Raw genomic sequence first — 17,067 nt, 5'->3', positions numbered from 1 at the left:
GACATATTAAAACAATGCATCAAACAGTTTTATGATATTCAGCTTGAATCCATGGGAACTACATCCAACGGGGGGTTTCTGCTGTGATTTCTGCACCTTTAGGAGTGCCCAGTGGAGTCAGGATAATTGAGTCAGTGCGTACCGTGCTGAGAACTTCTGATATCACTGCAGGCCAAAGGCTTCCTCTTTCTACAGAAGACCACGTCATCGGTGGAGACGCCGCTGGATATTCATCACTTCTTGTTTGCTGAAATCCTCAAAGGCCAGAGTGCGGTCAGTAGAATGAATGACAGGGCAGTTCATGAAAGTGTTGGTGTCTGTGGTTTGAGCATTTGTGCTGAAAGTGCAACAACAGAATTACAGTGTCAGAGTTGGAAGAGTAAAAGTGCTTTAAGAAAGTATTAACCCGCTTGGGAATTATTTGATTTATGCTCATTAATAAGGATGACAAAACTTGCTAACGTTTAAAAGGAAAACTTGTATGAAATAGCTTCTTTAAAGGCATGTCAATATCCATGCAAGTCTGCCAGAATTTCACAACACCTGCTGCAATGTGGAACTTCAAATGGGCTCTCCAAGCACAGAATGATCAACTTTAACTTCTGTCTGAGATGGTAATGAATGCAGTTGGTTGCTTTCCAAAGAAAAGACTGATCACATTGCACATTAAACTGCAACCTCAGCAGGAAAATAAAACTCTCAAGCCTCTGGGAAAGAGGATTTTGACCACAGGAAAAGCACAGAATGAGCTAAAACCAGCCAAGGGAACAGAAGAGACCAAGTATCTGGACTGAGAGGTTTTTATTCTCTATTTCCTTCTCTATTTTCTACTTGTCATGCTTTGCATTTTGGAGGAGATCAACATTACTTTGGATTTATATGTACAGACATGTTTTTGTGAGGGACTGACTGGTATGTCGAACTGATATGCATTGCATAGAATGTTTTAAGAGCATGTGATGGCAGGCAGCCTGTCATTAATAACTAGGCTTCTTCATTAATAAGGTGACTGGAACTGAATATGTAAAGTGGGACGCTCTCAATTGAAATGAATCTGTTTGTCTCGTGCAGATACGGCTGCCTTTCTTCTCTATTTTGTCACTTTTATTTCACACTAAGGTCCAGATCTTAAAGCATTATTAATTACTGTTTTCCAGACTCCGTTCAGGGTAATCTGTGGCTGCCTTCTAACTGAGTTGCTAGCTGTTAGCATAGCCTTAGCTACTGTAAAATGAGCTAATTTTTCCAGTTTGTGCCAACTGTTTTGCAGTCTGCTTGAGAGACATTTCTGAGACCACAGAGTGACGACAGACAGAGAGAGGAGGCCACAACAGACCCGAAGTACTGCATTTAAATAATAATCAATAATTAGTCAAATATTGGCCACAATGATCGGAGGGGCCGGCAGTCGGTCTATCTCTAGTTTTTATGCTTCATACATGGCAGAAAACACATGCTAGCTGCTACAATCCCACCAGGTGACTACTATTATTACTACCAGGTTACTACTATATTAAACATCTGAGATGGCAGAAAACTTATAAATCAAGCCGTTTGTTCATTTGGAGTTATGATTGCATCAGTTAATTGTAATTACCTCCTTTAAATTAATGTTTTAATGGTGCAGTTTGATCCTGGGTCACCATCTCATCCAATCATATTAGTAAGTTACATAGACCTTACTTAACAGCAGCGTCCCAGCTCTTTTTCTCACCCTGTTTAGCTCACATATTCAAACCATTTTGTGCCATTTGTTTTGCCAGCAGAATTCTCATTGCTGCATGAAATCACTGACTTAATTCCTGCCTACTCTAACCAGCCATGTGTAATGAATAAAATACAACCATGTTGCTGTTGTACAAACTGGTGGTTCTGATTCAGACAGGACTGAAGGTTTCAGTTTGAATTGTTGTTGGTTTAGTTTGATATGATTTGACACAAATCCATGTTGAGTTCTTCTAATGGAGTGTTGAAGACTGCTAAACTGTTCAAAACTGGTTTTCACTCCATTTTTAGACAATTTACTGTCAATATTAAATATGTCCAAAATCTGTGTTTTTATACACGGTAAAATGATTGATTCCTTTCCAAGTGTTGACCATAAAATGACACTATAAAATGTTATTCTACAGATGTTTTTTGAAGATGTTTAAAAGAAAAATTATGTGTATTCAGGTTTGAAAAATAATGAATAGTGTCTCTAACTCACTAACTAAACAAATGTCAATGAAATTCAGTCTGTTGGTTTATCTGTTAGCGCTCAGTGCTTCAGTAAATTTATCAACACATTTAGTTTCAGACATTTTTTTTTTTTTTTTTAAATCATAACCGTAATATTTGAGCTTCACCATTTCAGTGTCGCCATCAGCTGGTTGTTCAGTGCTGGATCGGCAGCAGTGATGCTGTTCTGTCTTTTGGCAGAAGATGGCGCCATTTCATCACCTAATCCGAAAGTTAACTCCTGTCAACAGCAGCTCCAGCAACTTAATTGCATGATTTAATAAGATGATTGCAACCGTGCCGTCAGTGATGATAAGTTTCATACCTCCTAGGCGCATAATTTTTGCTTTAATAGCTGTAATCGTTCACCTGCTATGTACTGCTCAGATGACTGGAATTCTCTGTCACTGGTGTGAAACCTGCTATAATCAGGCTCCTCTCTTCATCTCTCACTTTAATGTGTTGAGTCTCCTGATCTGGGTTCTGCATGAATGAGACTCTATGGAGACAGTCCAATACTTACAGTCACTGTTAACATTCCACATCAGTCTCCCTCTCCAGTGACAGGACTGATACTATCATGCAGAACTGCGTACAACTACAAAGGAGGCAAAACATTCATCATTCACACATACGTGCACAAACACACCAACTTGTACACACATACACAGGCATGATCAGGCAGTTCATGCCACGGTGATCACTGCTTCTTTTCTTTCAAGGTCAATCAACTGCTTTTTTTATAGCTACAATTTACAGGTGTAACAGACAAACACCCACACATACAAAGTCAGTGAAAAAAAGCAGGCCTCTGATTGCAGCGCCAGTGGCGTCGCTTAGAATAGCATCAAACGGAGTGGAGCGTCTCTTTCTTTGGCAGTGTGCATGTGCAGGCCTGTCTGCTTTAGTCAGCTTATTTCACCATATTAACCCTCGTATATCACACTGTCACTGCAGAGAAAACAAGCAGAGCGGAGATCAAAACACAAGAAAGATTTGTCTCGGTGTGACACTAAGTGCGGCGTCTCAATGAAAGTGTTTGGGTGTGAATTTATTTGTGACTTTTGAGACCAAGAGCAAGATCCTGTTTACGTAAATGCACACATACTGGAATCTATTACTGAGCTTAATGCTCACATTGTTTGCTGTGAATCAATAAAAATGCCAAAGTGTGATCATTTATGATTAATACTCTAAATGTGCACAATAGTTATGGAAATAATAAGAATATTAAAGCATATATAAACCTAAACAGTGTCCTTAAAGAGACATGTGTGCTCATTTAGTGGTTTATGGATTCAGAAACAGAACTAGCAGTTTTTTAATTCTTAATATCAATTAAGTCTTCTAGAATGGGAGGAATAACTTATAAAGTCTTATAAAGTGAAGACTTTGTTTTCCTCAGTTTCTCCTGCTTACGACGTACAGAATAGAGTGTATAAAGAGCTCCCTCTAATGCTTGTTGTCAGTTATTGCGCTAATGAATTATTGCCCTGTGACAACTTAAAGGGGCACTGCAATATTTTGCATTTTTTATTGATATATATAGCTTTGTCAGTCCACAGATTTCTTTATGGTGCGTCAGCAGGTTATGCTCCTAATGCTGCTACTATTTTACACTCTTGTAATACTTTCATCTCGTGAATTTAAAATATATGCTAATAAAGATGTGAATATCTGAATAAACATAATGCTTGCTTAAATTTAGATTGTGTTCAAAGCTGTGTCTTGTGTTTAAAACTTCCTGTGACTTGGCTTTATGTGCTTTCACGTGGAGAACACTGAAAAATCCTGGTGAATATCTTCTACAAGAGACTCTGCTGTACTCTGAATTCTCCGTGAAACACCCTACAAGACAATACAGAGTTCTATTCTACTGCAATGAAAAGCATTGTCAAAGCTACCTAACTCTGTAATCACTGGTTTTCTTTGTTATCCATGCTAGTGACATGGCTCTACAGATCGCAACATCTGTCTGTCTGTCTGTCTGTCCACACGGTGACAGACAATAAAAATGCCAAAGTGTGATCATTTATGATTAATACTCTAAATGTGCACAATAGTTATGGGAATAATAAGAATATTGAAGCATAGTAAAAAAATCCATGCAGCAGTGAAAAATCTACTGAATGGACTCTTGCACAGACATTCATGGTCTCCAGAGGGCCAATTTCTTTAACTTTGGTGATTCCACATCTTTTTCTTTCCTGCCAACATGAGTGTTTTTGAGTTCATTTTTGTTCAGTACTTTACCTGCGAAAACGTCTCTCAGTCTAAACTGTACTCTTGTGTGTTTAGTGCTAATTATGAACTAAGATGGTGAACTGGATAAACATTACGGCTGTGAAACATGTTCGAACTGTCTGTGTGAATGTGTTGATGTAAGGATTGGGCGCTGATGTAAGATGTATTGTTCCGTCTAATCTTTTATTATGTGTCCTGACCTGTTTGTTTAGTGTTTAGCTGACTTCTATTGAACATTAGTGTATAATTAATGAAGGTTATAAAAGGTAAAAACAGGGCTGTAAATCCATTTATTGGAATGAAAGCAATACTACTGGCATATATGATACCTTAAGATGAAGTTAGCCATAAAAAAAGGAATTCATTCATTCTAAGGTGACAAACTCTCCTTATCTCGCCGTCCCTCGAGGCTTAATAGTGTCCCTCCACCGGCCTGCTTTTGCCCGCTCATCAGTGCCCCCTCTTCCCCAGCCCCACCCTTGCATCCTCATCCCCTTACCTCATCCCCCTTCCTCTGCTGCTCTTTCTTTCATTCATTCCTTTCCTTTGTACTGTGAGATGCAGAGAGGAAGAGAAGGAAAAGGAGGGGGCTGGAGGGAAGGAGAGGGACCTTTTGTTAGCTTTCAGGTGGTTTCACATGAAAAGCCAGAGTACACACCTAGGTTGCCGCCACCGGCGACCCACGGCGTCTCACTTGCTTCCGCCGAGTACACCTGAGTTAGCCTTCAACTGGCTCCACACAGCGCAGGCATGCACAAATACAGACAAAGGCACTGGGAGCATTAAAAACAAACAAAAAAATGTGCAGGAAAAAAACACGTGTCAACTTTTGGTCTGTGGTCTTAGGTAGGAGAAGGAATAATAGGTGTATGATATGCGGTGGGGGAGGGAGCGTGGGTGGGGCAGGGGAGATTGGGTGAGGTAGGGGTGTGTGTGTGTGTGTGTGTGTTGAAGGGGGTGGGGTGGGGGGGTTGATTGCACGGCTACTTTCTCTCTTCTCTCCGTAAATGGACTCTTCTTGCTGCAAGGAGCTCAGGTAGCTTTGTGTGTGTGTGTGTGTGTGTGTGTGTGTGTGTGTGTGTGTGTGTGTGTGTGTGTGTGTGTGTGTGTGTGTGTGTGTGTGTGTGTGTGTGTGTGTGTGTGTGTGCGTATGTGTGTGTGTGTGTGTGTGCGTTTTATTCCCAGGTAGACCACGGTGAGTGCTCTCAAGTTAGTGTCAGGTGTCAGGTAGCTACTTGTCTTTGTGTCTTCAAGGCTGCCGTTGCTTGGATAGTGTTTACAGCCCAGAGAGTACAGCGGAGAGAAGGGGGGGGAGGAGAAGCGGGAAGGGAGTCAGTGGCTTTGATCTGATGCAGACTGTTTGATAGCATGTGTGCGAGTGAGAGCGAGTGTGAGAAAAGAGAAGATGTGGATGGCGAATATGAGAGCACGGACACTTTTCTCGGAGGCGTGTAGAGTACAAATGTTTGCACACATGCTAACAGCTGTGTGTGTGCATATGGGAAATTCATTCAGTCAAGATTTTCTAGAGTTCCTTAGTTGCTTTAGACCTCCTATGAGGAATGTGGTAATTGTACATTATCGCCTCACAGAGCTAATTTGTGCTGCAAACTGCAAAAGTGCAACTGGCCTGAAAGCAGAGGATTCGATGCATGTCAAATGACACTTTTATCACAAACTGAAAGCACGATATAGATAGAAGCAGAAATCCAGATATGCCAGTGAGGAGGAGGGTGGACGCGATAAAATTTCTGCTGCTCTGAAGAACTGATGTTAAGATGTTGTCCTCCACATCTTTTGTGATAAGCAAGCTCTCAAGAAAATGACTCAAGCCAACTAATGTCTGAGAAGTTTCCCAGGAACTTGATATGTGCCTTTCCACCATGGTGTAAAACCCAACAAATATTAAACAAATTAGACAAGAAATATTGACTATTTTGCATTCAGCAATAAAGCAAAATCTAAGTTACACCTTCTCATTGCTAATCCCCACCTGAAAATACCAGTCTTCATCTGCATTAAGGCTTTACCAGGTCTGGAGTTAGTCATCGGCCCATCTACCCCCATTTTTTTTTTCTATTGAGTCAAAGCCAGTGAACAAAATAACCTTTTTTGCAGGTGCAAGTTTTATTGCCGGGTGAAATATCCTCGATGGAATTTCATTTGACTCGTGTCCCTTAGGTTGCGAAGCAGGTAGAGACTTAGTTCCTCAAAAGATTCTCCATTCCTCAAAGATCCCGCTGCGGAGATGAGGTTTTAATTACCTGTCTGTGTTGACAGCGAACTTACTGGCACGGCACATTATCTGTCTACTACGACACAGAGCTTCAGAGAAAAACACATACTAGAACTGAGCATCGCCAGAGAAAAACATCAGGACCAGCTCTCCATCAATGACCAGCTTTAACTGATTTGACAAACGATTTTATTTCATTGCGCCCTGCGTCAGACTGGCGACCTGTCCAGGGTGTCCCCTGCTTTCGTCCGAGTCAGCTGGGATAGGCTCCAGCACCCCCGCGACCCCAGTGAGGATAAAGCGGTGTATAGAGAATGGATGGATGGAATGGATTTTATTTCATTGCTGCTTTTGAAATTTAGAAGCTGGATATTTAATGAATATTTGTGTAGAAGTGCATGCCTCTAAACTTCCAAACTATAATGATCACAGCAGGTAGGGACCCTTTGCCTTAGACTATTCATTTATTCCAAGTAATTCCTTTAGCAACTCATTGCACACACTCCTTTCTCCCCTCTGTTTGAATAATTTAGTGAAATCTACTGTTGCACTGAAAACTAGATTACACTGACTCACATTTAACCTCGTGCAGATCCATCAAATCTGTCAGGGCAGGTGCAGTTTGCACAAATACATAGCCTACTTTCTAACAGCCATAATTGTGATTGAAGAGAAGCATAAAAATGAGAGGACAAAAGCGAGAGACCAGTAAGAGAGAGAGAGAGAGAGAGAGAGTGAGAGAAGAGACGGAGGCAGGCAGGAGACCAGACATGCAGGTTTTTTATGCTGTGTGTGTGTTTTAGGGCTCCCCTGGGGCCAGACAATTAAAGAGCATTTAAAAAGATGACAGAGCTCGGTGCGCAAGAAGGGGAGAGGTTCGCAGGTGTATGTGGAGCATGTGCGTGTTTTTGTGTCCATATCAATGCGATGTGTGCCTGTGGGAACGAGTGTGCGTGCTGCATGTGGGTGGACCGTATGATCACGCAAGGTGTGCCCGTTTAACAGCCTGCATATCGTGCATCGGGGGTATTGTCGCAAAAAAGCAACGACGCATAAAGCATCACTTGGCCGGTAATAATTCACGCGACATTTTTTAAACTGACAATACACAGAGGGAGAAACAACACACATTCCACTACAAAGAAGAAGAAAAGAGAGAAGAGAGAGAGAGCATGAGAGAAAGAGAGAGAGAGAGCCATAGAGAGAGAGAGAGAGAGAGAGAGAGAGAGAGAGAGAGAGAGAGAGAGAGACATTGTGAAGAACAGCTCTGAAAGAGTTTTTGTGGGGCCATAACAAAGGCCCCTCAGAAAACACAGTGGCATAGGAATGTTAATTAATTAATGAGAAACTATTCAGCCTACAGAGGATGGTGGAGAAAGAAAGACAGAGAAGGAAAGAGACAGACAGACAGGACGAAAGGGGCAGACTAGCCTCAAAGTGGGTGCAAAGACTTTTGTCTGAGTACTTTTATATTTTAAAGAGCATGCTGTGAAGTTACTCTAAATTTAACATCCATGAATGAATTTTCAAGACCTCTTTAGGGAGTGCGTGTGTGTCATAAATTGAAATGTCCCAAACTTGTATTGGACTTTGCGTGTGTGCATTTGCAAGCATATAACATACTGTCAAATGAAAGCCTCACTTCCTCAAGCTTGAGCTTTCCAAGAACTAAGAAAACAGTTTTCCACGCTGACTTAAGTGCATTTTTGAGTTCATCCACCAGCATTTGAAAAGATTTTATGACCCCGAGTTGGTAGTTTTTACCAGGACAATGTATTTCCTCTAATAAAACATGAGATCACTAACGCTGGAGTTATGAGGAATAACCGCTGGTGTTGTATTTCAGTGTTTTTACCATCATCGCAATTATTAATTCAGCTTTTTACCGGTTAGTACTAGCGGCTGGGAGATATGCCTGAAATCTGAGGAAGAGGAAGGAATAAAGTCAGTGCTGCTGTGAATGGTAAGTCAGTTTTTCCCCTCTTTGATTTGTTGTAATTATAGAATGCATCATTAAGCAGTTATGCAACATCCTGTACTTACAGGTGCACAGCATGTAAAGCTCAGTTGTGTAACATATGAGTTGTACATATTGCACACATTCTTGCATTAGTTCTGAGTAGAAAAGCGCAGTTTCAATTTCAATATTAAGAATTTACAAGGAGAATTATGTGCCGTAACAGAAGAAAGTGAGGTCGGATGAAATTAATGTCAAGATTCTGTGGCAAAACTGTGAGTGAGAGCAGATAGAGTGTGAAATACAGATAGGCTTTAGGTGGAGGCAGCTGAAACTTCTTCACAAATCCACACTCTTCTCTCTGTAGACTGGAGTGTGTGTATGTGAAATGGATATGCGAGTTCCTTTGCGCCGGTCACTCATAATCTGTTATTTATCTGTGGGCATCCATGTGCGTGTGTGCATGCATGCATGCGTGTGTCGCTGCGCGTGTGCGATCACGACATTCCAGCGGCAGAAACCTGAGAAGGTGTGACTTATGAGACACTGGATTCTGCTCTTTCTGGGGACTGAGGGGTGCTGAAGTGTCAGAATTCCAATTTCCTCCAAACAGTCACTCCCAGTCACACACTCTGACCCTCTGCCTTCCCTCTCACACAGCTAAACACACTCTGCTGCTTTCATTCTTATCCTCCAGAGCTAGCTTTTTCTCCCCATTTCTCTTTCAGCTGTAAACACTGTCGCTCATTTTCCCTCAGTTCCATTCATAAGGCCCCACAAGGAGCAATCTTGTCTCACCCCACAGTGTGCCACCACCCTCTCCTTCTCCCTTTTTCCCTTCTCCAAACTAAACACTCACCCTTCTCTCTTCAGATTGAGCTTCTAGGCTGAGCAGAACAGGGGGGAAAAGGAAGAGAGGGAGAAAGAGAGGGAAGAGTTTGAGAATCGCGGGTCCCTCCCACTTTCCGGAGATGCTCCAGCCCATCCCTAAATTGTGGGCCAATGAGGGTTGCTCATTCACAACTCATGCGCTCCTTCTACAATAGGTAAGGAGAGAGAGACAGAGAAAGCAAGAGATATATACAAGGAGAGAAAGACAGGGGGGAGAAAAAGTGAATGTGTTTGGGGGAGAAAGACGGTGCAAAGAGTGTGAAAGAAGACAGGGAAGACATTCTAGCAAAGCTGCACCCCTGGGAATGAAGTAGTGACTGAGAGACAAGCAGATAAAGAGAGATGAAGACCTTGTAACAGGACAGATTTACAGAGTGGACAACCTGCAGGGGTGAAGACGGCAGTGAGGGTTTTTTTTTTTTTTTAAAGAGACACGAGGGCATTTAGAGGAGAAACACCTCCTCATTTATCTTTCAAGGCATCACAGAGGACTAAAGAGAGTGTGACAAGACAGGAAAGCCCTACAGGTGTAGATGCAGACAGGTGGTCAGTCAGACATGCTGCTTGTGTTTCTGCTTCTGGCTCGAGGAGTTTGGGAGTCGACCCCGGGAGTGTGGGGGTATGGACGCATCCAGGACAGGCAGGGGCCAGCGACACCACTGTGCCCACCTCCATGCCAGTGTGAAGAAGATGGGATCTTTATCATGGTGGACTGCTCGGAGATGGGACTATCATCTGTGCCGACCAACCTCAGCCCTCTAACCACATACCTGTGAGTAATATGCTAACTGCTATACCTGGGTGTGCTATCATGTCCCATTTCACTTAAACCTTCTAACCTTTCCACCTCCAGGCCTCTAACTGTGTCCTGTGGGTTTGTACGGCTCAGATAATTAGTCCCACTTTGTATCTTAACATCCTCTTGATCCTCACTTGTCCTCTCAATCACCATGTTTGGCAATTTTTCTTTCAAAATGTCTGAAAAATTAATCGATGCTGCTGGATTGTAGCTGGTATTTCATCCATTTGTAAAAATAGAGCAGTAGGCAACAGTTGGTTGGATGTGTGACCAGGAAACACTGGCAGAGCCCACATGTAGATAAAAATGGACAGGGCCAAGTGGGAACATGTGTATGTAAGAGAGAGAGTGAGAGAGTGTGTGTGCGTCGGCCACTATGGCAAAATAACTGGACCACTTTCAGTGTCAGGTTTCCAAGCACCAACTGGAGACCCGCCACAAAAGTCTGTGTGTGCACACATGTGTAGGCAATGCTTTTGTGTACATAAGCGTGTTTGTGTGTGGATGTATGTGTGAGTGTGCTTCCTGCAAGCGTTTGACACAAGCGTGTATTTGTGTGAGAATAAGGAGCTGTGTGAACACAGATGTCCACATGTGTTTAAGGTTTGATGATATTTTTTAGGCCTCTATTCTGTATCAAACTGTAAAAACACAGTGGTTAGGGAGATAGAAATTGTTGGCATGTGACCTGGAAAAGCTTTTTTAATTCATCACTTTTTGATGACTTGACAAAAAAATACTCCTTTGTGAGATTTTATCTGCAAAGACTAAGGAAAAATAAACACAATTATTAAATGTGATTTGTGAGATTGTGTTTGACAGGCTGGCCGGAGCATACGGCCCTTGCTGCAATTACAATTAAAAAGTTAATTACGAGCCGTTTTAAGGGTAATAAGAGAGACTTTGGACTGAGCTGCTTCTTGCACTACCTCGCTGCGGCTGAAAGCCAGATCTTCCAATTGCTTCACTACGTAAGCCCTCAGAGGACGGATTACAGACATTTTGTGATAACTGATATTGAAGTGGTAGAAGTCAAGTCCAGGAAACAGGGTGTGATGGAGCAGTTCTCACTGGGGGCTCTACAAGTATTACAAGACTAAAGAGGCAGAACTCAGAGGGAATAGGGAAAGATCAACAGTTTATGTAGCAAACGACTTTAAAAGAGACACATAAAAGAACTCCACTTGAATGATGCCCGACTCTTGGACTGTCATGGGAGCCTGTGACGGCCAGATTTCGCCGCGTTCATTTGAAAGCTAAAACACATGTAGAGTTTATGATGGTGAAATATGGTCTCCGACTCCATCCAGGAGTCATTCTACCTATGAGAACATCAGGCTTTTGGTCCAAAGTGTTGCACAGCTAAACCAGCACACACCCAAAAGAAAGGCTGAATCTTTGAGGGAGAGTGTTGAACCTCTCAGTCCTCCTCTAAAATAAAAACAGTGATGACCTGAGGCTCCCTCTGTGGAAATCCACACTGCTCTTAACTGCTCCGCTACAGCCACACACAAACACACATCATTCCCTACAAACACAAGCTTAATTGTTCATTTCCCCTCGTTACCTAACGGTGGAACTGGACCAATTAGTGAGTTTGAGGGCTGATTTAGAATAAGATAAATAAACTCAGCGACCAACCGCACACGCCCACACACACAGTCACACACACACACATTACTTGAAGGGGAATGTGGGACAGCAGGGGAGATGCGGCAACAAATTAAGATACTACACACAAAAATCACAGATTTCTCTTTCGCCCTTCTGATAAAAATCATCACACACAAACAAGACAGCCTCCCTCGCCTCACCCTGCCTGCATGCACACATAAAACCCTACATTTTCTCCTTTCGTCCTGGACTATAAACGGTTACAAAAGCTGCGAGCCGGGTCCAGTCCTCACCAGGATCTGTTGAACTGTCCAGCACGCCCCGCTGTGCTGCGTAGACTGGATTAGCCTCCAAGCACAGACTGTAGGCTGCCGAGGTCACAGGGATTTGCTTGGGAACAGTCCACATTACAAACCATATCCACACAACGCTGTGAAAGTATATGACATCATTCGCCCGTGTCATCGGAGAGCTCTTCAAAGTGAGCCGAAATGTACATGCTATGGCGACCGAGAGGGCAATCCAGGCAATGCGTGATTCACTCTATTTTCTGCTGTTTATTTGCACGCTTGGAACGACCCCCACCGCATATAGGCATAAACACAATTAAACAGTGATCGGCTACAGCGATTGTACCACAACACTGAGGGGAATACAGGTTGACTCTGCAGAAGGAATGTAACTACGGTGAGCTAGAAGGTGCTCGGAGCAGAGTGGGTAGAGATTTATGACAATAATCGTTTCCGTGGGCAACGCATGAAATGAGCTGTCATGTGAGACGCTTTGAAAGACCTTCCCTTTGATATCAGATTAGGAAGGAAAGACAGTGCCCAAGGGTGTGTGTCTGTGCGAGTGTACGTGGCTGTGCGTTGGGAGCACTCTGTGCAATACAGTACATCGGGTGTCTGTGCTGTTTTTATGTGTAGCTGCGAGCACGGTAACATTTGACATAAAGAGATGGTTTCACACTGACAGTCAGAAGCTTGTCAGTCACAAATGTTAGCTGGGAGCAAATGAACAACTCAGCTGCCTCACTGATAGACTCATTAAAGCGAATATTTAATCATTTTGAAAACAATTAAGAAGCTGTTGTGAGATGCTGCACGTCAAGTTCGGTCTTTTGTTTACTCACACTTGGGTGATGATGTGTGTGTGTGTGAGAGGGAAAGAGAGTATATGTGTGTCTGGGACTGGAGTTGAGGAGCATTTAGGTGATGCTTTTTGGTAGCGGTGAGTGCGGCGAACTTCTAACAGTGTTTTGGCTGAGGCCAGGAAACCACAGCGAGCGCATTACCAGACAGAGGAAAACCAAGGAGTGTGTGAGCACGAGCGCACGAGCCTGTGTGTGTGTGAGTGTGTGTGTGAGTGAAGACCACCCAGACTGCAAGGGGGATTTTTTTTTCTAGCCAGTGGAGGTGAAGCAAGAGTGTAAGAATAAAGGGGAGATGGAATATGAAGGAAAAAGGGGGAGAAAACCTTGACTAAAGGTGAGGATTAGAAATCGGCAGCACAGAAATGGAAAGAGTTCAAAGACCGAGTTTAGCTTTAAGCGGCGGCGCACACAAACGTTACACATGCATGGAAACTGTACGTACACGTGCAGGGGACAACATCCTGCCTCTGTGTGGTGGCCGTGACAGTAAGAGTCGTGTGCGTGTCATTTAGCCATTATGTTGATGGAATGATTCCTATCATGAGTGACCCGGGGGTCACACTGTAAACATCATGTCTGAGAGAGAGAGAAATTCTAATTGAGGAGGATTTCAGGAGGGAGAATGAGCAAAAATAAGACAACCGAAGAAGAAAAACGGGAACAGAGTGTGTGCCAGTGTATCTGTGTGTGTGTGTGTGTGTGTGTGTGTGTGTGTGTGTGTGTGTGTGTGTGTGTGTGTGTGTGTGTGTGTGTGTGTGTGTGTGTGTGTGTGTGTGTGTGTGTGTGAATCTGAAGCTATCAGCTTCAGCATCAGTGTCCTGGCTCCAGACGTCTATGGTAGCCCCCCGTCTCAACTACACTCCCCTCCCTCGCTCTCTCTGTTTACTTCCCCCACACCTATTCTCCTTTCCTCACCTGCCCCCCCCCCGATTCAACAAGAATCCACACATTAGGTACTTGAGTGCGTGCACAAGTGTTGACGATGATCAAGGCCACACAAATAAGCTTTCATTTTAAATTTTGAAATGAAAATGACAAGGTTTTATTTTAGAGATAAACTGACTTCTAAAAACACATATCACTTACAGTTCACCTATGCAGGTTGCCGGTGTAAACATAAAGCAGGGTGTTTGTTGCGTAGTTGTAGAAAATACGACAGAAGCAGAGCTACAATGGTGAAAAATAAAACCAGAGATTTCCTTAACTGCGCAACAGCTGCCAGTACAGACAACAAGGGAAGCAACTTGCACCTGTAATTTGATTTAACCGCTGTTAGTCAAAGCTGACGTCTTTGTTGCCTTCTGGAAAATGGTTATTTGATAGGAGCGCGATGAATCAGAGAATGGCACATGATGACAGTTCAATCGGAACGCAAACAGGAGTGTCGGGAAACTGGGTCAGCATTACTAAAATTCTCTCTTCTATGCGTCCTAAAGTGTCAGACCAGTGTAGATGCGAGGCGTTAACAGCAAAAGTTATGTGTTCTGAAATGAAAACATGCTAGTGAGGAAGTGTAAAGGTGTGATCACTGAAGGGCAAGTTGCTTCTCAGAAAATTAAAATGCATATAGCTCAGGGCATCGGAATAAGAAAAATGAAGGGTGTGTTCCCAAGACAAATGCTGTAAAAGTTTTCAACGAGTGTGTGTGTGCGCGCGCGTGTGTGGGTCGGTTGAAGGAGGAGGTGCCTTGGATACCAGCCCAATAACTGTCATCTGTGATCAGAGATATACGCACCTCTGATTATACAGAGGAAGAAATCAGTGCCTCATTGCTAATCTGTTCTGCTTAAAAAAGTTGCGTAAACAAGCTCCAGTTTTTTTTTCTACTTCATCACTTCCTTCATTCAGTCTTTTGTTCCGTCCTTGATTCACACAAACTTGGACTGTTTGCCTGACAGTGTCAATTCCTCAGCTCTCTCCTGGATTCCCTGGAGGCCCTGCAGTGAACAGCAGCAGAAAAAGCCACTTCCGCCCGCTACAAAAGTGATATTTATGCCAGAGGGGTGTTGGAGAGAAGGGAGAGGCGGTTAGCATTGGGATAGTGCACTGGTTTGTGGTTTCCTGAGAGCAACCTGGGAGGCTTTTAAATGTCGCTCAGGGACAGACGACAGGTAGGCAGGTACAGGACGACAATGGAAACAATGGCAGTTCCCTCAGGAGCAGCAGGCAGAGAAGACACAGAGACCTTAGTGTGCTCTGCCGCTCCATATCCTGTCCTTTAGAAAAAAGTAGAAAGCAATCACGACACAAGATCTTGAACGGGACTCGGGTGGAGGAGGCAGAGCTCAGGGAAGTAAAGTGGAGAATGTGTCTGGAGTGAATATGCACATGAGTCTGCATGTCGAGAGCCTTAGCGGACTAAAAACAACAGAGTTCGGTATTCGCTGGTGTCAGCCCAGTGCCCATTCATTGAATATGCGACTGTATGTTTCGTGTGATGGCAGTGTGACGCAAGTATGACATGGGGGCAAGGAATGTGCTCCCTGTGATGTGTGGTTGTTTGGTGAAGGGCTGCTTCTGACTGGGAGAATTCAGAATGCCTTCATGGCCCAGAGTCCTATTCAGTCCCTTTCCAACCCTGGGAATCCATGGGAATGTTTGTTTGTGTGTGTGTGTGCACGAATCTGTGCAAGTGCACTCGCCCTCTCTTTTCCACTACAGAGAAGGCATTGTCCTTTCCTGGGACAGGATGAACAAATGTCCCTAACTGTCCCAGTGCATGTATATGCATATGTGGATCCACACGCGCATCCAGGAATTGTGACTTTGCAAACTGTTATGTAGGTCATTATATGTGCATTGATTTCTGAAAATGAGCAGAAACCAGTTTAAAGTAGGATTTTATGTTGTCTCACTTCTTAAGTTTTTAGGTTCCTCGCTGTGAGAAGACACTGTTCACTGTCACTACTAAAATTTTAAATAAGGCCACCACAAACTACTTCTGTAATGCACTTTTCAGCAGCTGTTTTGAAACACTGAATCACGCACTTTTGTGAATAAAGTAGCTCAGAACACATTTTTTTGATACTAAAAGTGAAGAAAAAAATGATTATGTGCGAGAGTCCTTCCAAGTAATTATATAAAGTAATAAATGTTTATTGCACTGTGGAGCAATATGTATTTTTTAAATTTGGTTTTCAACAATTTTAATAACTGAAATAAAAACAATGAATTTCCAGCCCTGTTTTTTTTTCTATTTTTTTGAAAAGAAAACAAAAATGAGCCCCGTAATGACACATAAAGGAGAATGTTTACATGAGTGTTGACAGCAGTGTGTGTAAGACATAGCTCTCTAAGTTCCCCCTATACCTCAACATGGGTCTGTCTGCCTCTGTCTGCCTATCTGTGTGATCGCTGGCCAGGCCTGCTGAGCAAAGTGGCTCATGTGGGGCTGGCAGTGTGTAGGTGATGACTAGCGAGAGCTAATGATACTTAATGCCCTTTTCCAGCAGCGTGCATGCACACACGCACACACTCACAAGACTCTCAAGCGCACATGGGGAAGCACACTGGATGGACGAGCACACATCCATACTTGCACACATGCACGTTAATGATCGCTAATGTATCTAAGCATCCCATGGAGCAGAGATATTACTACAGTGCATGCTGGGATCACGTCAGTAGAATGGACCATTGGGATGGCAGTTAGCTAAAGGGAACAAGAAGCGATAACAAACACACTTAAATGTCACACAAATGTGCACACACACACTCAGGCATAGTACAGCCGAATGGGGATACTGCTCAGGGATGTCCAACAAATTAAAGAGGAAATGTAGAAAACAGAAGGTGGAGAGACGGATGAAGTAGGGAGATAAAAAAAAAAAGATAAAATCTGTTTCAGGTCTTTTAATGCTATGAGGTTAGTTTAACTGATCTGAATGCAGAAACAGCAGGCAGGTCACTCCAATGCTATAATTGCTAAGATTGCTGCATTATTCCTCCTAAGA

General features: G+C 43.2%; 1 protein-coding gene across 1 annotated transcript in view; it reads left to right on the top strand.

Moving 5' to 3' along the window:
• The first annotated feature begins 6,068 nt into the window (after positions 1–6,068).
• Positions 6,069–17,067, top strand: part of LOC110949637 (leucine-rich repeat-containing G-protein coupled receptor 6) — a 40,959-nt gene continuing 29,960 nt past the window's right edge. The window contains exon 1 of the mRNA XM_022191787.2: positions 6,069–10,320. Within this exon, the coding sequence (XP_022047479.2) occupies positions 10,082–10,320 (239 nt within the window). The 5' untranslated portion in view covers positions 6,069–10,081. The remainder of the gene's footprint in view (positions 10,321–17,067) is intronic.

This window comes from Acanthochromis polyacanthus, chromosome 6 (genome assembly GCF_021347895.1).
Source record: "Acanthochromis polyacanthus isolate Apoly-LR-REF ecotype Palm Island chromosome 6, KAUST_Apoly_ChrSc, whole genome shotgun sequence".
NCBI classification, from domain to species: domain Eukaryota; kingdom Metazoa; phylum Chordata; class Actinopteri; family Pomacentridae; genus Acanthochromis; species Acanthochromis polyacanthus.
Note: the sequence above shows the minus strand (reverse complement) of the source record. Positions and strands in the feature narration are given on the sequence as shown.